The 20,088-nt window shown below is 42.3% G+C and overlaps 3 protein-coding genes across 8 annotated transcripts in view; 1 reads left to right on the forward strand and 2 right to left on the reverse strand.

Moving 5' to 3' along the window:
* The window catches only part of RNF212B (ring finger protein 212B), a 68,308-nt gene extending 67,397 nt beyond the window's left edge, over nt 1–911 (forward strand). Inside the window, exons 14-15 of one of the 2 annotated variants that reach the window (XM_051980480.1) lie at nt 1–41; nt 352–911. In XM_051980480.1, coding sequence (XP_051836440.1) covers nt 1–41; nt 352–382 — 72 coding nt within the window. In that variant the 3' untranslated portion in view covers nt 383–911. The other variant, XR_007951002.1, reaches the window with a different exon arrangement.
* HOMEZ (homeobox and leucine zipper encoding) lies at nt 747–19,667 on the reverse strand. 4 transcript variants are annotated; one of them, XM_051980471.1, is made up of 3 exons: nt 19,572–19,667; nt 14,145–15,295; nt 747–5,717 (listed from the first exon to the last, which is right to left on the reverse strand). In XM_051980471.1, the coding sequence occupies exons 2-3, from the start codon at nt 14,188–14,190 to the stop codon at nt 4,117–4,119; spliced, it is 1,647 nt and encodes a 548-aa protein (XP_051836431.1). In that variant the 5' UTR covers nt 14,191–15,295; nt 19,572–19,667; the 3' UTR covers nt 747–4,116. The 4 variants fall into 4 exon arrangements, with proteins under 4 accessions (XP_051836431.1, XP_051836430.1, XP_051836432.1 ...); XM_051980470.1 differs by having other exon boundaries at nt 14,145–15,319; XM_051980472.1 differs by lacking the exons at nt 14,145–15,295; nt 19,572–19,667 and adding exons at nt 6,438–6,441; nt 10,438–10,473.
* PPP1R3E (protein phosphatase 1 regulatory subunit 3E) overlaps nt 18,544–20,088 on the reverse strand; it is a 4,411-nt gene continuing 2,866 nt past the window's right edge. For both annotated transcript variants that reach the window (XR_007951001.1, XM_051980479.1), the window contains exon 3: nt 18,544–19,719. The gene's annotated coding sequence lies outside the window, so the exon portion shown is untranslated. The remainder of the gene's footprint in view (nt 19,720–20,088) is intronic.

Consider the following 20,088-nt stretch of genomic DNA (forward strand, 5'->3'; position numbering starts at 1 on the left):
CTGCAGGTCACCCCCCAGACACCTCAATTACATCAAATTAGGTAGGTAACTTGCACAGTATTTATATACTTCTCCTTACCAAGACTAAGAATGCCAAAGATATATCACTAGAGAAGGGAAGCTTTCCAGTGTACCTGGAAAATTTGCAGAAAATCCTACATGCTAGAGGGGCAGGGACAGTCAAGACTTTGCCCCACTCCCTGTGACCTATTGAATAAATTGCAATTTTGGTAGAGTATAAAAGAATAGTAACACACTTCCCCTGAAAATTATGCCTAGTGACTTGCATTAGGCGAGTTTTGTTGTTTGTTGCTGTACACAACATCTCTGTATTTCTCTCCTTTATTGCAGGTTGCCCAACAACGGAGGTAGATGTGATTAGTCAGGAAAAGTGAAGCATGGATCTTTTCTCTGCTCCTGGACTGACTTTTCTCCTATCCCTCCATCTATCCTGAATAAGTTGCCAGTGGGATACATTATAGTTGTAGCTAATCTTCAGGATATTCCCAGGATGTTATAAAAAGATCCCTTAATCCTTGTTGCCTTCAAAGTGCATTGTAAATTACTCAAAGATTCCTTTACTTTTTGGATATTTGGGAAAAGAAGCACAACTGACAGACATATTGGTGCTGCGGAAAGATGGCTATTTTTCCTTTCACAGGTCATATGTAAATGTAATTATCTCATGCAATTTACATGCAGGATATAGAAACAGGCCCCAAATCAAGCAAGGTGAACCAAGTATATCTTATTCTTGTTTCATTTATTTCAGGGTATCATTTCTCATGGCCAGGAGCAAGCCCTCAGCAATAGATTCAATTCTTCCTTTCTCTATCTTGTCCTGTCCTTACAATGTTTTATCCACATACCTGTAACCTTCTTTATGCCTACTATTAAATGATTTTCACTTCTCCTGTTTTTTTTCTATAAAAATAGAAGACTAGAGGCACTTATGTTCCCAATTTATTGACTCAGACAAAAAAAAAGATTTTTTTCTGTCATTAATATTCCCTGTATGAGCCATGCAATTTAAAGCAGAGAATCCTCAAGGTTCATCATCTCCCTAAGCATGGTTAAAAACTCAGGGATTGTAGAGTATATAAAGAAACATATTCCACTGGTAAGCCATTTCAGAAGCTATTTGCTTTAAAGCTCTGATGGGAAGGAAAAGGTTATTCAAGATAAGTGGGTGGGCTATCTGGAAGGCACTTCATTATTTCATTTCCCCCTTTTTGGGATTCGGTTTAACACTAGTGTCAGGTGTCTGAGACTGGATTTGAACTCAGGTCTTTCTGACTTGAGGGCAGTGCTCTACCCACTGCATTAACTAGCTGCCCCTACTCCATCATCATTAAACACTGAATGCAGCCTTAAGATTATAGAAAAGTTCATAAACCATGCTCGGAGAAGGGGTAGTTTTTTAGGAATAACAATCTATCTCAGAAGAAAATACAGGGCAGAATTGAGCCTGCAACTACTATGCATTATCCACACTATTACTGCAAACATACCTATCTATAGTTGTTCAGGGAATCCCTGCAAAGTCCATTGGGAAGCAGTACATTGTTAGTATCAGGGTGGCCACTTAATAGCATACCAGAATTGCAAGCAATAACCACATCTCCCCAACCTAGTACACTATCAGTATTCCTCAGTGATTTTCAAGTTTTTTTGTTTTTTTTTTTGGAGGGGTGAATACTCCTGGATCTTAGATCTTTAGTCTAAAACATAACTATTAAATGTACTGAACTAGGCATTATTATGGTAAAAAGAATCAGTTCAGTTTAACTTTATGGATACATGGGAGATATCAGATGCACTACTTAATTACATAAAACAACCAAACCTAGTTTGCTGCGCAGTAATTTGGTATATGGACTAGAAAACTAAGATGTTCATAGTCTTGAGGATATGACGCAATAGGTTTATTCTTTGGCTCCAGAGGTCAGCATTGGAAGCAAGGAGGAAATTCCATGGAAGAAACATGTGATAGAAAGGTTACATACCTATTAGGAGTGTGGAGAATTCTAGATTCAATGTCTCCAACACTCTAGACTCTTGTCAATGAACAAGTCACTAACCTCTGTCTGAACCTAGTTCTTCATCTTTATTGGGTATAATAGTTTACTTATTTCAAAAAATAGTTGTGAGGCTGCGATGAAATAATATATACTGTTATGCTTAAAGTGTTATATGGCAAGACTCCATTTTAATGTAACTACCTCTGAGTTGTCAAACACCCTCTGCCCCGACACACCCAGAATAGGTAGCCTCCTTAGGTAGTATGCTCCCTATCAATCAAGGTGTTGATATAGAAGTTGGATGACATCTTGTCTGGAATGTCATATTTATGCTTCAGGTAGAAGTTAGGATATATGGTCCCAAAGACCCTTTCCAATTGTAAGGCTGAATATTTTTCAGATTTGGGATACAAAACATTTAAACAAACCTCAGAACAAGCCATTTGATATGGTGACTATAACACAACTAGGATCCCATTCTTTTTTATGGATTCCCTGAATACCTCTTATAAGCCTCATTTTGTTGCAAAGAGCTTATATACAACATCTGGTATATTTTTTTAAAAGCCAGTGCTCTTTCATTTCCAGTGTCCTGTTGGAAAGATTAAAAAATCTTAAATATAACCATTTGGTGACAGAGAGAACTACTTTGGGTTTGTTCAATTTCTTCTAGGAATGCTGGTTTATGCTTCCTTTAGGAAGCTAATTTCTTTTCCCTTTATCCCAATCAGCCTCCCACACTCCCTCCAAAATAAATAAAAATGTACTAAATCATAAATGTTAAATATTTTTTCACCTTACTCCTTAAAACTTCAAATCAGGAATCTTGCCTATAGGGAAGGCAAAGTGGAGGATAGAAAGAGACAGTTTTTTCTTTGCCTTTTTATTACATTTCTAGCAATTTGGTGTCCTCCTCCTTTTCCTTTCTCTTCAAAAGGAAACAATCCAATGACGTATATGCTTTCTTTGTATCCTACCCCAACTGATGAAAATTACTCCATATAAACCAAATATTAATTTAGGCAGAGGCCATAGTCCCTCAATTGTAATACAATCAACATAAATTAAGGTGAAAAAAAAGATTCTTCCTCTAGTGACAAAATCAATCTCCCAAACAAATGAAAAGCCAGTCTTCTCTAACTTGTGGGGATATAAATATAACAGGACTGGTTTGTAAAACCAAACCTGGAACCATCTTCCATTGAACAGCATCCACTTGCTTCTCTCAGGGATAAATTTCTGCTCTATTTTCTACCACCTATAGATTCCATCTAGATCAGCCACTACATTGCTGCAGTACTTTGAGCTCACTGGGAAAATTGCCATGATATGTGCAGATGTGGAAACAAGGCTTAATCTAGGAAGGAGAGATATGAGACAAAGTGGTTATATCAAGTTAGTTTAAAAAAAAAGAATCTTAGAAGTAGGGCATTTCTGCTGCTGATAGTATGGATAGTTAGGTACAAATATAAGATTTGAGTTAAAGTGGAGAGAATGAGAAAATATCAGAGACAAGCCAAGGTTGTACCCTATCATCGTGCCTTGGATATGCACTCAGATGGAAGAGATCAAGGCAGCATTGACCTTAATACTAAGGAAAAAGTAGTAAAAATGTCAAGATGTGCTGACCCACATGTAGTTCCTGCTGAACTTCAATCAGAACTTTTTACTTTCCTCCATTATCTTTTATATGAGTCATTATAGTCTCCAAGAATTGAGACCTAATTTCAGTCATTGCACTAAGCTAGGGTAACACAAGCTGGGGAAGAGGGAAAGAAAAAGAGAGGAGAGAGACAGAGACAGAGAGAGGAGATCTGGGTTCCCATGGCAACTCAAAGTAGTTGGGTCAAGTTCCCCACTCTTCAATAGAGGAATTTAAAAAAAAGGACAGAAGAACCATATTTCTGTTCTGCTGCCCCCACCCCCCACCCTAAGACCTTTGCTTTGTGTCTATGTCCCCACCTCTCCCCCACCAAACACAGAGCCTTTCAGTTCTTTGCCAACAAGGTAAGAAAAATGTGGGTTTTTTTGTTTGTTTAAACAGTCACTAAGTTGGTCCATCTTCTAATAAAATCCCCCCTCCCAAATTCCCCACTCAATCCTGTATGATCACTTCATCCTCTTCTTCTTCCTCCTCCTCTTCTTCCTCACCCCCATCCTCTTCCGGAAGGTCTTCTTCCTCCTCTTCTTCATCCTCTTCATCTAGACAAACTACCACTTCTGCAGGCTCAGGTGAACGAGAGTAGAACCAGTCTACCACTTGCTGGGTGCTCAGCCCTGACTCTAGACTCAGTCGAGGGAGGTCTTCTTCTCGTAATTGCTGGTGAACTGTCCAGTACCGCTCCAGAGGACTTGTGTCTGGGGGAGGTGGAGGGAGGGGGGGAGGTGGCATCTCAGCCCACTCCTGCAAAGGCCGGGCTACGGGTTGTGGAGTAGGGGTAGCTGGTTCCTGGTAACTGGGGGGACCGGGTACTGCATTATCCCGGAACCACTTCAGCTGTCCGTGCTTTAGGGCATATCGAGTGTCCCCAAACCACTGAATAATCTCAGGCCTCGGTAAGCCAGTGATTTGTTCCAGTTTACAGTAATCTTCACGCCGAGCCCACTGGCATTGTAAAAAGAAGGACTTCAGAATGGCCAGCTGCTCTTTGGTCTTGCGCTTGGTCTTCCGTTGGCGCTGCATATCTGGGAAGTAGTACTCGGCTGGAGCAACCCTACCTGGGCCTGGGCTATGTCTTAGACCCTGGGGCCAAGCTGGCTCCAAATGTGGAGGTAGTGCCTGTTCATTGGGGGAAGGTGGCTGAGGAACACATCCTAGTGACTGAAGGGGTTTAGAGGTGGCAGTGGCTCCATTGGCCATTACTCGGAAAGAGGAAGAAGAGGTAGAGGAAGAAGGAGGCAGGATGGATGCTGGCTCTTGCTTGCAACTATTGGCAAGTAATGTAATAGGGGAAGGCCTGTCCCGAGGGTGTGGCAGATGGAAGCTGGTAGAGTGGTCCCAGGCAGCAGTTCCCAGGCCATGTGGTTGGTGGTCAGAACCTCTGCTTACCAGCTCCTTGGAAAGACCACTTTGCAATTCCTGCCAAAAACCAGGAGGTTGATGGGGGAAGGCTCCATTGCCAGGCGCAACCAAGGGTTCCTTGGCCTTGTGGTGGCTCAAGGACAGCGAGGAGGATTCTTCAGGCTCCATCTTTAATCGTTTCACCTGAGGAGACTCATTAAGTGCCAGGGGGCTAATGTGGGTGCCGTCTGAGTCTGAAGGTGGCACTGGGGTGGGTGAGACATCCTCAGGAGGTCGCCCTGCATGATGAGTAAGAGAAAGAAGGGATTTGAAGTGGAGTTGGTCCCGGTTGTAGACAACCCGGGCCCGAGTCTCCTCAATCTCTTCTGATGACCAGCTGATGCCACAGCGGAGGCGCTGGGCCATAAACCAGGTCTTAACTTTCTCCATCTGCAGTCCATAGCGAAGGCAGAGCAGAGCAATGTCTGCTAGGCTGGGGTAGGGAAAGTAACTGAAAGTCCGTAACAAGTGCTCGTTGCCATCTAGCTCACTGGTCTGGGCAGCCTGGGTCCATACGAGCTGCAGCTCCTCTGAGATAGGAGGAAGGCAGATGAGCCCAGCAGGGGGGCTGGCAAAGCTGTTAGCCTCTTTGTTAGGGGGCATGGTGATTTCTGACTTGTGCCCTTCTGAGATGGCTGGAACAACAAGAGAAGTAATTTAACCAGTGAGCTCTCTTACTTGTCTCTGATCTTCCCTGCTTACTATCATCAAAATCTGGGGCCATATGCTTTTATATATCCTATCTTGTCCCAATTGCCAAGTTTCCTCTAGGAGTCTAGCACCCTTGCTCATCAACTCTAGTCAGGGGTAAATGGTCAGTCATGGTGTCTTTCAAAAGAAATGGGAGCTTTTATTTGTCACAAACTGTTCACTAGGATGTGGAAAGCTTTGACAAGGATTTCCCCCATTCTATAGTTTTCAGGACAAGGAGCTAGCTATATAATGGATTCTTGCTTCTGAAGTGGGAGAGTAGCTCTGCCTGCCTTAGGCTCCTCCCCCTCCCCAAAATCCCTACACTGAGCCCTTTGTGATTTAGGAGTGGGGATCCTATGGGAAGACAACCTTTCATGTGTCCAATATGAGTAAGATAAACAAGATGGGACCTTCTTAAGCCTAGACCTGGTGGCTTTGCTTGAGAGAAGCAGGTCAGGTATATGGGATGGTTCACTCCTACTAGGGACATACGTACACACAGATCACGTGGGGGTGAGGAGGGAGGGAGGATTTTCTCCACCTCTAAGTCAGCTTCTGAACAAAAGTTAACCCTTTCCCCACCCTACCTCCTCCTGCCTTTGTCTCTTCCAGCTGCTCAGCCAATCCCTGGAAATCCTTGGGAGCTTAACACACTTCTCCACAACACTGTGCAGAAGGGTTGCTCTCATCTTTTCTGCCCACTAGTCCTCTGAAGATAGAAATGGGCAAAGACTCTGTGGGTTATAGGCAGCTCCTTTAATGGTTCTGCCTAAACTGGGCAGTAACTCTAAAACATCTCCCATGCAGAAGGTGAAGGTGAGGAAGAAACTCAACAACAGCAGTCTTTGAAGATTCCCTCTTCTCATCGGCTCTGCTAATGTTCCTAAACATCTTCTCAATACATTGAGTTATACCCCCAGTTCTGAGTTTCCATGACCGTATTTACCCTCTCTCTTACTTGAGACTATGAGGAATAATTTGAAAACGCTGGATTTGAGTGTTACGCCTAGTTTATCTTCTCATTTATTAGTCCTGTGATATTGGTTGGTCTTCTGTCATCCAAGGTGAGGATATCTCTTACCTATCACAAAACGTTGTTGCAATGATCAAATGAGGAAATGACCATGAAAGTGCTTGGTAAATTGTTAAATGCTATAGAAATATAAGAGGGGAGTGTTACCTTAGAGTAAATCATCTCCCTCCCCTCTTTCTCTATGAAAAATTATGTTTGACAGAAGCAGCTACACTCAAAGAAAGAACACTGGGAAATGAATATAAATTGCTTGCAGTTCTATTTTTCTTCTCGGGTTATTTATACCTTCTGAATCCAATTCTCCCTGTGCAACAAGAGAACTGTTCGGTTCTGCACACATATATTGTATCTAGGATATACTGTAACCTATTTAACATATAAAGGACTGCTTGCCATTTGGGGGAGGGGGTAGAGGGAAGGAGGGGAAAAATCGGAACAGAAGTGAGTGCAAGGGATAATGCTGTAAAAAATTACCCTGGCATGGGTTCTGTCAATAAAAAGTTAAAAAAAAAAAAAAAAAAAAGAAAAAGAAAAATTATGTCTGAGCCCAGAGGTTCAGAGGTGAGCAATATCTATGCAAATGGGTCTGCCTGTTTCAGAAGGTTAGATGGGGAGCCTGGAAACATACATAGTGCCAGGCTTTTCACAATTGGTGAGTGAGTTCAGGAATAATCCATTGTATCTCATATTCTACTCTAAAGCAAAGCTTCTTAAACTATAAGTGGAGTTGAGTAACTGAATACGGGGTTGAGAAAAATTTGGCAACAGTAAAAGGTATCAAGAATTCACCAAGATTTGATTCATTATGTAAAAATAAACAAGGACATCCATCTCAGTATGCAAATTTGCTTTCAACTTTAATAAATGGTAAAATTATATATATATTAAAGAAGTGTTTTAAAATAAATTTCTTTTTTTATTATAAGTAAATGTATACCTATTTTACATAGCTATATATAATGGGTCATATATAAATTTCTCAGGTGAAAAGGGGTTGAGAGTAGAAAAAGTCTAAGAAGCCCTGCTCTGGACTATCAATGAGGATCACATAAGCTGAATTTGAACTAATTCTGGCATCAGAAAACCTGGATTCAAAACTCTGCCTCTGATGCTCACTAGATGTATGGGCCTTAATTTTCTTAACTATAAAATGGTAAGGTTAAGAAGCATTGTTGACAAATGGTCTCTGAAGTCCCTTTTAACTTAAAATCTACTTTCCTATTATCCTTTGATAAAACAAATGAGGAAAATGCCTAATGTATTCTAAGAATAGTGCAAGAGGAAGACTAGGAAGATTATTTAGTCAGTAGTTTTGCTATATGCTCCCTTTATTTTCTCAGCTTTGTAGGAAGCTGAGGTAGGGTTAGAGACAAGAAACATATCTTTGCACATATTGGGGGAAGGCGGAGTTAAAAAACAAAGCTGGGACGTTTTTTAAAAGCAAAAAAATCTAAATCACTAAAGGTCAGTTATTCTTCTCGCCAGTTATGGTATAAAACAACATGATTTACTGGTTAGGTTGCTTGACCAGAAGTCAAGAAGACTTAAATTTGAAGCAAGCCTCCAGTACTTTAGTAGCAATAAGACTCCAGGCAAATCATTCAATATCTCTGACCCTTAATTTCCTCATTTATAAAATGGGGATAACAACAGATCATATTATTGTAAAAACCAAATTCCATAATGTAAAATTGCTTTGCAAACTTGAAATCATCTTGTAAGAACTATGACCATTAACCACAAAACAAGAGGATCTTACTTCTCTCTGAAGCTCATCCCAATTACATTTGATCAGGGTGGGTATACTAGGGGCAAAGAAAGGAGGATAGCTGCTTACATGGCCTCAAAAGTCCTCTGGAATCCTTCAGCCTAAAATTGAAACCCACCATGAATATTACCGAGATCCTAGTCTTAAAAAATGCATTGTATGGGCCGATTCCTCCCCCAAAGAATTTGGTTTGGAAAGGGGATAAAACCACTAACCACATCCAGGGACTGATTCATGAAAAACATAAAACAAAAGCTTTAAGTAGGTCCTACCAACAAACAAAAAGCAGAGTGGAAGGCACACAAGGATTTCTAGATCCAGTTTTGAGTTGAAGTTAAGGGATTTAACTAGCAAGTTTCGAATGCATCCTCAACAAATGTCTTTTATTTTTAAGGCTCTTTTTGGCCCTCCCCTCCTTTCACATATACACCTTTCCAACCATTCCAAGTTCCAGAAAAAACCAATCAATTCAGTTTCACACTTTCTCTTAATCTCCCCAAGGGCATTCCTTTTCCCTAAGCAAAGAGAGAAAGCCCCGGAGACAAAACTTGCAGCAGTCTGAAGGAATGGTTAGAATGCCCAGTCGATCTAAGCCGAACCCAGCCCAGATTTTCTTCCCACCAGGAGGGAGGTATATCGGACAGAGAGGGGTCGTGGTATCCATTTCAAGCCGGAGCCTTAAGTCGGGATGTGGAAGGTAGACAAATTATTAAAATCCAGCCAAAAAATCTTAGCTTTGGCTGGTACAGTGGACAGAGCACCGGGCTTGGAGCCAAAATCTGAATTCAAATGCTGCCTAATTGTGTGAACCTGGACGAGTCACTTAACTTCTATTTCCCTCAGTTCCTCATCTGCAAAGTGGGGACATACTGGAAAAAGAAAAGGCAAACTATTCCAGTATCTTTGCCAAGAAAACTGGACAAGAGGGTCACGAAGAGCCGGCCACGAGTCAACCACAAAACTCCAAAGTTTCAGTCAACAGCAGTACAATTTGGGGTAACTTCTTGAAAATGGGATTTGAGGGCCCCAAGAATTTACACTCTCCAAACTGAGCAGTGGAAATGGTGGCATTGATTTAGAGATAAGCAGATGGGGAGGTCGGGTGAGGATGAAGGGCGGAGAGCAAAGAGGGGCTGTGCCCAGTCAAACTGGGTGGGTGAGTGGGCCAAAACTCAGGCTATCTCGGAAGGTGGTTTTACTCTGGTGAGTAGGGTAGGAAGACGATCTCGGGATCCAGGGACTGCAAGTTGCCCCGCCTCGGGCAAGGAGCAGCCTGGGAAAACTTGGAGCGCACGAGTAGCGTCGGTGGGGCTGCTCGTAGGCTTTTCGGGCGCGAGGCTTTAAGGACTCTGAATGGGATTCCTCGGGCACCCTCCATCCCTCCCACTCCCAACTCCAACGCTAGTGGTACAGCCCCAGCTCCCCGGGAGGCGGGCCGGGTGGAGGTATTTGTTCAGGAGAAGAAGGGGAGGGTACAGCTCGGATCTTTCGGCCCTAGCCCCGGATTTCGGGCTGTCAGGCCCGTGCACGGAGTGCGGAGTTGACCTTCCCTTTCATTTTCCATTGGGGCCGAAAATAACAACGAAAAAAGCGCCGAAGGGTAAGGAAAGTTGCAGCCCTTAGGGCCACAGGTCGAGGGCGCCGGGGCCGGAGCGGGTCTCGATCCTTCTGTCACCCCGAGTGGTGGGCCCCTGCTTCCCTGGCCGAGACACCCTCATAGTCCCGGTCACCACAAGTAGCAAGAGCCCGCGTCCTGGGCCGGGCGGCAACACCCCCGCTGAACTCCCAGCTTCGGGGTGCCATCTGCCCCTCCTCGGGACTGGGGTGGGGGAGGTCCCGCACTCGGGGGGTCACTCACCGCGGTCTGGCCGGGCGGCGGCTCCCAGCCTCGCACCATGGACCGGGGGGAAAGGGAGGGAACAGGGGCCTGGAAGCCTCCAGAGTGACTGGCCCACTGCCTGGGGCCAACACGGGACCTGCCAGCACAGAGGACCACGCGGGGAAGAGCCGGGCCGGACCGGGTTCGCTTCCCGGTCTGCGCCGGTCCTGCCAGCAGAGCCCGGCCGGAGCAGGAGAGTTGGGGGCGGGGCGGAGCCAAGGGAGATGGGCGGAGCGGGGCGTCCAGACCTAGGCGGGTCGGGGCAGGTCGTGAGCCTCGATTGGCGGGGCTGGACTGGCGGCAGCGGGAGAAACAGTCTGGGGCGCGCCATTGGGGGCGCGGAGCTCTGCCCTGCCTTTTATTGGCTGTGTAGAGCTCCGTCGGGGCGGGCCAGTGGTTGGTTGCGTGTGGTTCCAGGAAAAAGTCCCCCGAGCCCAGGGTGCTGGGAGACGAGCCCCTGCAATCCCAAGGCCGCCTACTAAGCTACGTCTAGGCGCCAGGGCGTGGCTCCCGCATCTCCACCCACGCCTTCAGAGGGCGCCCTCAGGACTCAGACCCGCGATTTTCCTTAGCTCCGCCTTCCGCCACCCACGTGGCTTGCCGATCTCAACCTCTGAGCGTATTAACCTGATTACCAACAAATAACGAAAAAATCACCCGACTAAGCTCCTCAGAAAACCACCGGCTGGGAAAGAGACCTTGGGTCGATTCTAACTCGAGGGCAAGAGAAAAAATAGTGTATTCTAGGCCTTTTCCTTTTTTGTTATTTATCGTTCCTGATTCTTCGTGATCTCAGAGATATGAGTGGTTTGTCATTTCCTTCTCTAGCTCATTTTACTGATGAAAATGAAGCAAACAAGGGTTAAGTGACTTTCCCAGTCACACAGCTCTGAAGTGTCTGAGGCCACATTTGAACTCAGATGAGTTTATCAGACTCCAGGCTGGGCCTTCTAACCACTACGCCCTCTGGCGGCCGTGCCTCTATAGATCCTGAGAATGTAGAAGCCACGGAACCTCTGGCTTGGCTTTGCAAGTACTTGAATGTGAGAACGTGAGAATCTGCTGGAGTGGAGTCAGAACGTCTAACGATACTGACAAACACCTTATACTGTCTTAGGGGCCCTTAGGGACACTAGAAAGTTAGATGACTAGGACAGTGAAATAGCTAAGTATGTGTCAGAAGACAGATTGGAACTCAAATCCTGCAACCTCCACAACACTGCTTTCTAGATGCACTGGGTCATACTGCATCAATGAAACAGTCTTCTTCCCATATTCCTATCTAAAATCCCATCAATTCTAAGAAGCCTTTCTAGACTTTTAACAATAGCGCTTTTCTATCTCCAACCTATCCTAATAGTATTTGTACATAGTTGTTTTGCATATGCTCTTTACATTGCATTCCTTCCCCTAGCCCAATTGGACTGAACTTCAGAGCAGTTCTTTGCTCTTTGCAAATTTTTTTTTTTTTGTATCCCCAGCCTTTAGTATACGGCCGCATAGGTACTTAATGTTCCTTAATTTGACATGGCTCCACAAATACAGAAAACTTAGCCACCTCCTTTACCTTGACTTTTCTTGTGGTCTTGCGATTTGGGTCTTCTTCACTTAATATATTATATTATATATATATATTTAATATACTTAATAATTTCTATAGGATTTTCCACATAACCATCATTGTAAGTATTTAGTAAGGATAATTATCACTCTTGTTTTGAAGGGCAAGAAAGTACTTCAGGGAGGTAAAATGTTTTTTCTCAATACACAGTCTGTAGAGAACTGGAACTCTTACGTTAACAAGGTATTAACTCAGTGGAATTGATGAGCTCATGATTCTCTAGTTCATATATATACTTAGTATGGTAATGTAATGGTTTTCTAAGTTCACAAATCAGTATGCTGTAATGATGTAATTACAATAAGGTATATAAGGGCAATAAGGACTAGAAGATAAGACATTCTTTACCAGCCTTTTGGTGGCTCTCATGCCTTCTGAACCAAGCTCAAGACTGGGCCAGAATTAAAAATCTAGTCTCTATTCTTGACCATTCTCATGGTGTCTATCCTGTTGAGATCAATGACCTTCGGGAGGACCTCCAGAAAGCTAGCAGGAACATTACAACAGGCCTTAATTCTTCCCTCGCTAGAAAGACTTCCAGTTTCTATTTTAAGCTCTTCTGGTCTACTTCAGGGTCTAGAGTTCTTGTGATTTCCAGATACTCCTATTGTGGATTGTAAGGAACTGTGGTGTCAAACCTGTTTCAGAACCCTGATCCATGTTCCCCTGCTATCCAGGCAATATACTATGAGCCCTAGATTTTGGTAATGTCTTTTAGGCAGTCTCAAAAAATGAATCCACAAAAGACCTAGAAACTTTCTACCCCTCAGGTTAGAGTCCTGGATGACATCATTTCCAATTAGGAGGAAAACAAGTCCACAGCCTGCCAAAACTATGCATGCTTGAATTTGTGTCTGGTAAAGTTAGTGGTTTGCAGTCCTCAGCTTCTAGTAGATCCTGGAAAGGGACAATGGATTTGGGGTCGGAAAACCTTGAACAAATTATTCTGGCCCCAAGTTTCCTTCTGAAGGGGTTGGACTAGAAGACCTTCAAAACTCCCTTTCAACTTTAAATCTTTAAAACTTTAAGTCTTGCAACCTAGACAGTAGGATCTAAATGAAATAAATATGGACTGATCAGCAAAGACTCCACACTTCCTATAAACCAGACAAGGGAATAGAAACGAAATGGATTATGGGAATTTCCCACAGCCCTTAATTAGTCCTGGGGAGAATATGGGAATCACTTAAGGTCAACTGAATATAGGGGGATCAAGAAATTGTGATTATCCACAAATGTTTTATTTGTATTCCTGTTTTATATACCTACATAAAAAATTCTCAGCAAAAAAGGCTTCACAAGTGGAAGATTTAAGAAGCCCTGCCCTAAGGCAGCAGTTTGGTAGGTTGGTTACTTCATAAAGACTGAACCCAAATGGATTCAGAAGCTAACTTGTCTCTGTGGCTCCTGGGAGCTGGAAGAGCTAATTCTAGAAAGTTGAGGGCTGGGAGGGTGGAAAGAGGCTGGTGACAAAGGACTTGTTCTGTCTTTTGACTCTTCCTGACCCTCTCTGGGAGTTGCTTGGCAAAGATGCTGGAGTGGTTTGCTGTTTCCTTCTCTGGTTCATTTTATAGATGAGGAAACTGAGGTAAACAGTTAAGTGACTTGCTTAGAGTTACACAATTAGTGTCTGAGGCAAGATGAACAAAAATCCAGGAATAGAAGCTCTCTCTAACAATTATTTCCTATAAGGGGAAAGATACAAAGACTGGATTGTTGTAGTCAAGAGCCATTGCTAAGCAGAATAGTTCTGCCTTTTCTATGGCTAGAAATGAGTATGGAACAAAGGGGGATTCTCCTCACCTTGACGCTTTTGCTCACTGTCTCTGCATGTGAGTTTAGTCAGATGACTTACATTCTATTGATCACAAATATGCTCTTTTTTGATTGCATGAAGGGGCAGAGCTAGTGGAAGCTAGAGAGGCTGGGGATAGCAAAAGATGCACTGAAGAAGCTTGGAGGATAGAGCAATATGATGGTGATGGTAGAAGGGGAGACAGGAGTAGGAAAGTGAATGTGATGTAGAGCCTGGGAGAACAGGATTATGATGAGGCAATCCCCCACTCACCTCTTCTTGAATCTCTGTTCCTCATGTTGAGTTTATCTTTCAGCATATCAGACTTTACTTACAATACCTTGATGGGGGGGAGGGTTGTAATGACATCACAGCTCATTCATTATGATGTAACTAGGAGGCACTTGATTATTCCTGCTCTAGGGCCTTCCAGGGGTAGGAACATTCTGGCTCTAAACCTAGACTTATTGAGACTGTACCACCAAGATTTTTTTTGGGGGGGAGGAAGGGAGGCAAGAAGACTTGGGGGTATCCTTTCAAGGTAAGCTTATTTTCTCCTATTACTAATTCATTTTTTGTCATCCCATTCTGGACAGAGCAGAGACTTTTGTATCTTTACCATGCTGTTCATGGCTGCCCAAGGTTGTAAGGAGATAGGCTTTGCTCTTCCTATGACTAATGGAGCAGAAGAATGTGACTCTTAGGGAACTCTTCCCTTAACTAGTTCAAAATTGGGGGAGGGGTGCGTGCTTGCTTTAAAATAGAATTAAACTGTCTTCCCAAGCTGGTCCCTGTGACTGCTCTTGAAGCTGGGAAAGTATATAAAGAAGCCAGAATTGTCCATGATTGGCTTTTCCGCTGTCTGAAAGATCCTGGAAAACCACTGTGGTAAGTATCCTACTATAACCTCCCCCCCCCCCCCCAACCCTCTGCTGTCTTTTCCTACTCCATTCCACCCTCACTTTGCACAGCTTTACCACTCAGGAGTGAAATTATGATGGGATTTTGATAAGTCATTTTTCTTGCTGGAAGGTGCTAGCCAGTCTCTGACAAAGGGGATGCTTGTCTGCCCATATTCAAAATCCCCTCTCCCAATCCAGAACACATCTGCTTATGTAGGTAATCCAGAGATTCTAATTTAACTCAATTTTTTATTTGTTAGAAAAATAAGTTTTTATATCTAGAAGAGAGGTTAAGGTCAGTGTATTATGTTCAAATAGATGATCCAGAATTAGGAGCAAAATTGGAAAATATAACAGTTGAGGGTATATTGTCATACTGGAATTGACGGTATACAGCATTAATGGATATGAGAGCATGGTAAGGATGCAAGTGTAGTGTCAGCCGATTTTAATTTCCTCTCATCTGCTGTTGATAAAATCATGGACTCACTGTGTTCAGGCAACTTCGCTGTTCATTATCACCTTCAATAAAATGGAGAGCAAGGGCTGAAGGTAGAGGAAAAACTCATCAGTTCATTTTACTACTAAACATTATATGCCCCCATGTGAACATTCTAAATCTTTTTAAGCCATCAGATCTTTTAAAAGAAGCTGTTCAGTGGGAATATGGAGTCCATTTGTTGAATAGAATCCCTAGATCCTTTTTCAGAAAAAAATGGTACTCCTATTTGCAAAGCCTGGTCTTTTAAACCTGCCTTTTGTTCCTTCCCATTTCTAGTACTTTTCTATCCTGGCTACTTACAGAAACTTGCTCCCATGAATTAAACTAATCTCCTTCCCCCAACACATATATGAACAAATATCCTCTACCCCAATCTGTATCTCCACTGCTTCATTCTCATGAGACTGCAAATATATTGAAATCTTTTAGTCTCCCCCCCAAACCTTCCTATCCAACTATAGACCCTATTTATCTCTCTCCTTTCACTGCCAATATTCTGGTGATGTATATTTCTTTGGGCAACTCCTTCCAGTAATCCAGATTGTAAAGCATTCTTATAATTATGGTTTTCTCATTCTGTGCCATTATCAGTTTCTGTACTTAACTCCTCCAGAGGCATTTTTCTGGTTTATTATCAATCATCAAAACTTTTTTTTACAACTGTTATTGTTTGCTTGTATTTTTGTTTTTCTTCCCAAGTTATTTTTACCTTCTTTCTAAATCCGATTTTTTATGTAGTAAGACAACTGTATAAATATATATATTGTATTTAACATATACTTTTAACATATTTAACATGTATGGTACTATCTGCCATTTAGGGGAGGGGGATGGAGGAAAGGAGGGGAAAAATTGGAACAGAAGTTTTTGCAAGGGTCAATGTTGAAAAATTACCCATGCATATGTTTTGTCAATAAAAAAAAATTGTTTATATTGGATGTGTTTGTATAGGATGCATTCTCAACCCCTTGCATTTTTATGTTCCACACAACTCCCAAGTGTGGAGAAATGTGCATAAAAGTCAAGTTCATCAATTACATCCATAGTAATAACTCCCATTGCCTACAGACTAACGTCATCACCCAAGAACTGATCTCACCTTCCAGAGATGTAATGGGGAAGAGTTGACATTTATACCATCCCCTCGTTGAACCATCTAGCCAATTAGAAGATATACCTATGTTATAGCTCAAGATTTTGCTGTCAGCTTATTACTATAAAAGATTCTATTGTTCCTAAACAAGTTCTTTGGCTACTGAGGAGCCATTGGTCCCTTTTATTGGCAAAGGCTAACTTTGCAAATAAAGGTTACATAGTTATAACTATTGCCTCAGTTTACCTTGATTTCTGTTCTAGTACTCGAATACCTTCATTTCTTCAGGCTGCTGCCCAGTCCCTCTTTCTTTTCCCTTGCATTTTAGAATTCATGCTATTTTGATACTTTTAATGGCTCAGAATCTTAGAAGTTTGGTCGAAAGGCTCCATCTCTTTTTTCTGGACCTTTTTTAAGGGAGATATTGCTCAGTATCCTACATTTGATCCTCCTGTTACATTTCCTTTGCAATTTCATCCCTTTTCCAATGTTTAAAATGTCGAATCCCTGATGTTTCAGGTCCTGACATTTCTCCCAAGCTCCACATAGGCATCTTAAGTGCAAACTCTTGTCTTATATTTAAAACTTAACTTCCTCTACACCTCTCATAGTCCATCAATTACCAAGTAATTTCTTCCATATTGTCACTTGTATGCCTCTAGTCATGTCACTAACCTAGCTTAGCCCTCATGATCACCTGCCAAAATATGTTAACATCTTTCTGCTTCTACTCTTTAAAGTCAACCACCCCACTGCTAGCTACTTCATTACATATTAATCTGGTTATGTTATTCTTCAGAATCATTCCAAGGCTTCCTTCTTGTCCATCATCCAAGGAATCAATCTACCTATTCTAGCTTAATTTCATACTATATCTATATACACTATGCTCCTGTCGAAATTGATACAACCTATATTTGACTGTCTGGGGACCTTTGTTCTCAAAGTTCTCCACGCTCCTTTTGAGCTGTTGAATTCCTGTGTATCTTTCAAAGCCTAATGAAATGCCAACTCCTCCAGAAAGCCTTTCCAAGCTCTCTGCCAGCTCCCTAATGGTGGTAACCAACCATCTTCTCTCATATCCCTCCTTGGGAACTCGCATATCAAATTGTAGTCTCTGATGCACAAGATTGCTATATACTACGATTGTTGCTGTTATGTATCATACCCTAAATTAAATTTCCTATGTGCTGGTAGAGGCCTTGTATTATCAGAACTATATATATCTTTCAGCTGGCTTCCCCTTATCTCCCAAGTACTTAGCACAATGCTGTGCATTATTTTTGATTTGAAATCTACTGAACCCAAAATATTAGAGGGCTCAGTAGGGGAATAGTGAAAACTTCTCTAAAGATGGGGTTTGGAGAGTAATTTTATCTTTGTCAAAAATCTAGGAACTTTAATGAAAAAATGGCCAGGGATTTTCTGGGTAAAATCTAATCTTGGGGACTAATATACAAAGAACACCATTTTCTTGTTGAGTCAGGAGACCCAAGTCATAGCCCTGGCTCTATTAGCTTGACTAAGTGGAGATTACTAAATCTCTCCAGGTCTCCAGACCTACCTCTTCACTGTCTCACTAGTTAAGACTAGATAATAATAACAATATGGAATGTTTTGAGATTCTGAGACTAAATGACAATGTACATCATCCATTCTCTTGTAAGCTATAGCAGAAAATCAAAAGTTGGAACCCCAGGGTAAAATGAAGTTCAGAAAAGTTAGGGCTACAATATAGATATGTAATGAAATTTGATTAAGAAAGGGAGAGCCCTCTTTCCAACCATCTCATCTTTCCCCCCAAGACTGTGTATCCTTTCAATATGGAATTTTTGTTGCTTAGCATTTTTGTGATAAGATTTTGGCATATTGTTTGAATAGAATAACCCAGTCCCTGCTACTTTTTATTTTACCATACATACTCTTAAGTCTCTATTTCAAGTTAGGCTAAACCAGCTCTGGGAAACAAGTGGCAAGTTTCCCTTGGGGGATGGTTAGTCTTGTCTGTTATCCTGTTAAGGATGTGGGCAGAAATATTTTGGAAAGAGAAGGGAAAAGACATATACACACATTTTTTTGGTTGGCAGAACTAGTGGAATCCATGGTGCTGCTGTAAGGTGTTGTGTGCATGGGATAGTATGGGGATAGGAAAAATGAAGAATTCAATCTGGAAGGTGGTAGTTCACATTTTAATGCTGAGGCTGCGAACAGCATAACCCAAAGCAGCCTCTACACATTAAGCCCTCTCAAGAGTTTTAAAACATTGGGGTCCACACCATACTGTCTAGAAATGTACAGCAACCTCAGAAATGTTAAGGCTAGCCTGGTTAAGGAGAAATTGAGTCATCAATTCAGTTCATGACCACATGTATTATGAGTGGGTGTTTTGAGGAGGCACAGGTACATTTGCTCATCATCTTAGAATTCTAAATGACCCATTTAACCTGATCTAAAGAGAGCACTTGTAGGAGGGAGCTCAAGTCGATTAAGGTCCTTTCATGCTCATTCAAGCCTTGCACTTACCCAGCCATATGAAGCCTTCTAAAGGGGTCTTCAGTGCACTTGTCTTCTAGTATGTAGCCTTTTCTTGCCCTCCTATTAACATAGCTTTGGATCCTATTAGGCAGGAAAGTACTAAGACTATTTATAGGAATATTCCTTGCAAATTGTGGAAGTCTCATTCATGCAACATACATGTACTAATACTCCACCTGATTGAGAGGTGGTAGAAGCTGGGGTTCATAAGGAGCAGCCCCATAGTTTCACTTACTCCCTTTGTCCTTTGATCTCTTCAAGCCATGTCTCGGAGATAACATGGAGGAGCAGTAATGTAGGGAAATCAGAACCAAAGACTATCTGCGTATAGAATGCAACATATATGAAATCGTATCAAATGTGCCTGGTCCTTATTGATCTTGCCCTTTCTCCTGTTTTCTACCCCTTTCTCCAACATGTTTTCCATTGATCTATGTATGGCTAAATAAGGTTGGCTGTGAATTGTGTTTTTACAAATATGTCATTTCTTCTTGACCACTACTCAGAGGAACACAAAGTTGGCTGGAGAAACCAAAAGGTTTGCAGCTTCTATTCTGATCAGAACCTACAATCCTTCCTTCCTAATGCAAAAGGCTGATAAGATATATCAATAAATCCCCCAAATTATCAGAACCCAAAGAAAGTGGAGAGGGAAAAAAGCTGATTACCTGGGAAAACAGTTCATCTGGGTCACAAGAAGAAACTGCTGTTTGCCTTCTTCCCACCTCTCCTCTGGAAGACTTCCAAGAGGGGGTTCTGGGAACAGAAGAGGGCAAATGGCTGATTCAGGGAGGACAGCAAGCAAGCTCTTCATTCCTTTTGGAGGAAGAAGGAAAAGCAGAAAACAGATGGATAGGGTGAGGGAAGAGAGGAGAGGCAGGGAGAGAAGAGGAAAACAGGAAGAGGAATTAAAAACGAGGGAAGAGAGAGCAATGAGTTAAGAAAAGCAAGCAGAAAATAATAGCAGGAAGGGGAAATTCCAATATAGAGTCACTTGTTCAGGAGATAGTATGATTGGGCAAGATGCAGTAAAGTTCTTCCTTCCATTTCCCAGGATTATGCATCAGTTTTTATATTCTGCACTTCTCCTTCAAACTACTTTTGGTTTTGTTAGTGAACAGATATGAAATATTTCCCCTTGCTCCAATTACCCCTTATTAAGGAGTCAGAATCTTTTGAGTTACT

This window comes from Antechinus flavipes, chromosome 2 (genome assembly GCF_016432865.1).
Source record: "Antechinus flavipes isolate AdamAnt ecotype Samford, QLD, Australia chromosome 2, AdamAnt_v2, whole genome shotgun sequence".
Classification (NCBI taxonomy): Eukaryota; Metazoa; Chordata; class Mammalia; order Dasyuromorphia; family Dasyuridae; genus Antechinus; species Antechinus flavipes.

Excerpts from the sequence above, each read along its gene's own strand:
- HOMEZ (XM_051980468.1), bottom strand. The coding sequence starts at position 10,786 with ATGGCGCGCCCCAGACTGTTTCTCCCGCTGCCGCCAGTCCAGCCCCGC. Across the intron at positions 5,718-10,434 it reads CGCCGCCCGGCCAGACCGCG|CCATCTCAGAAGGGCACAAG; the intron begins GTGAGTGACCCC and ends TTGTTGTTCCAG.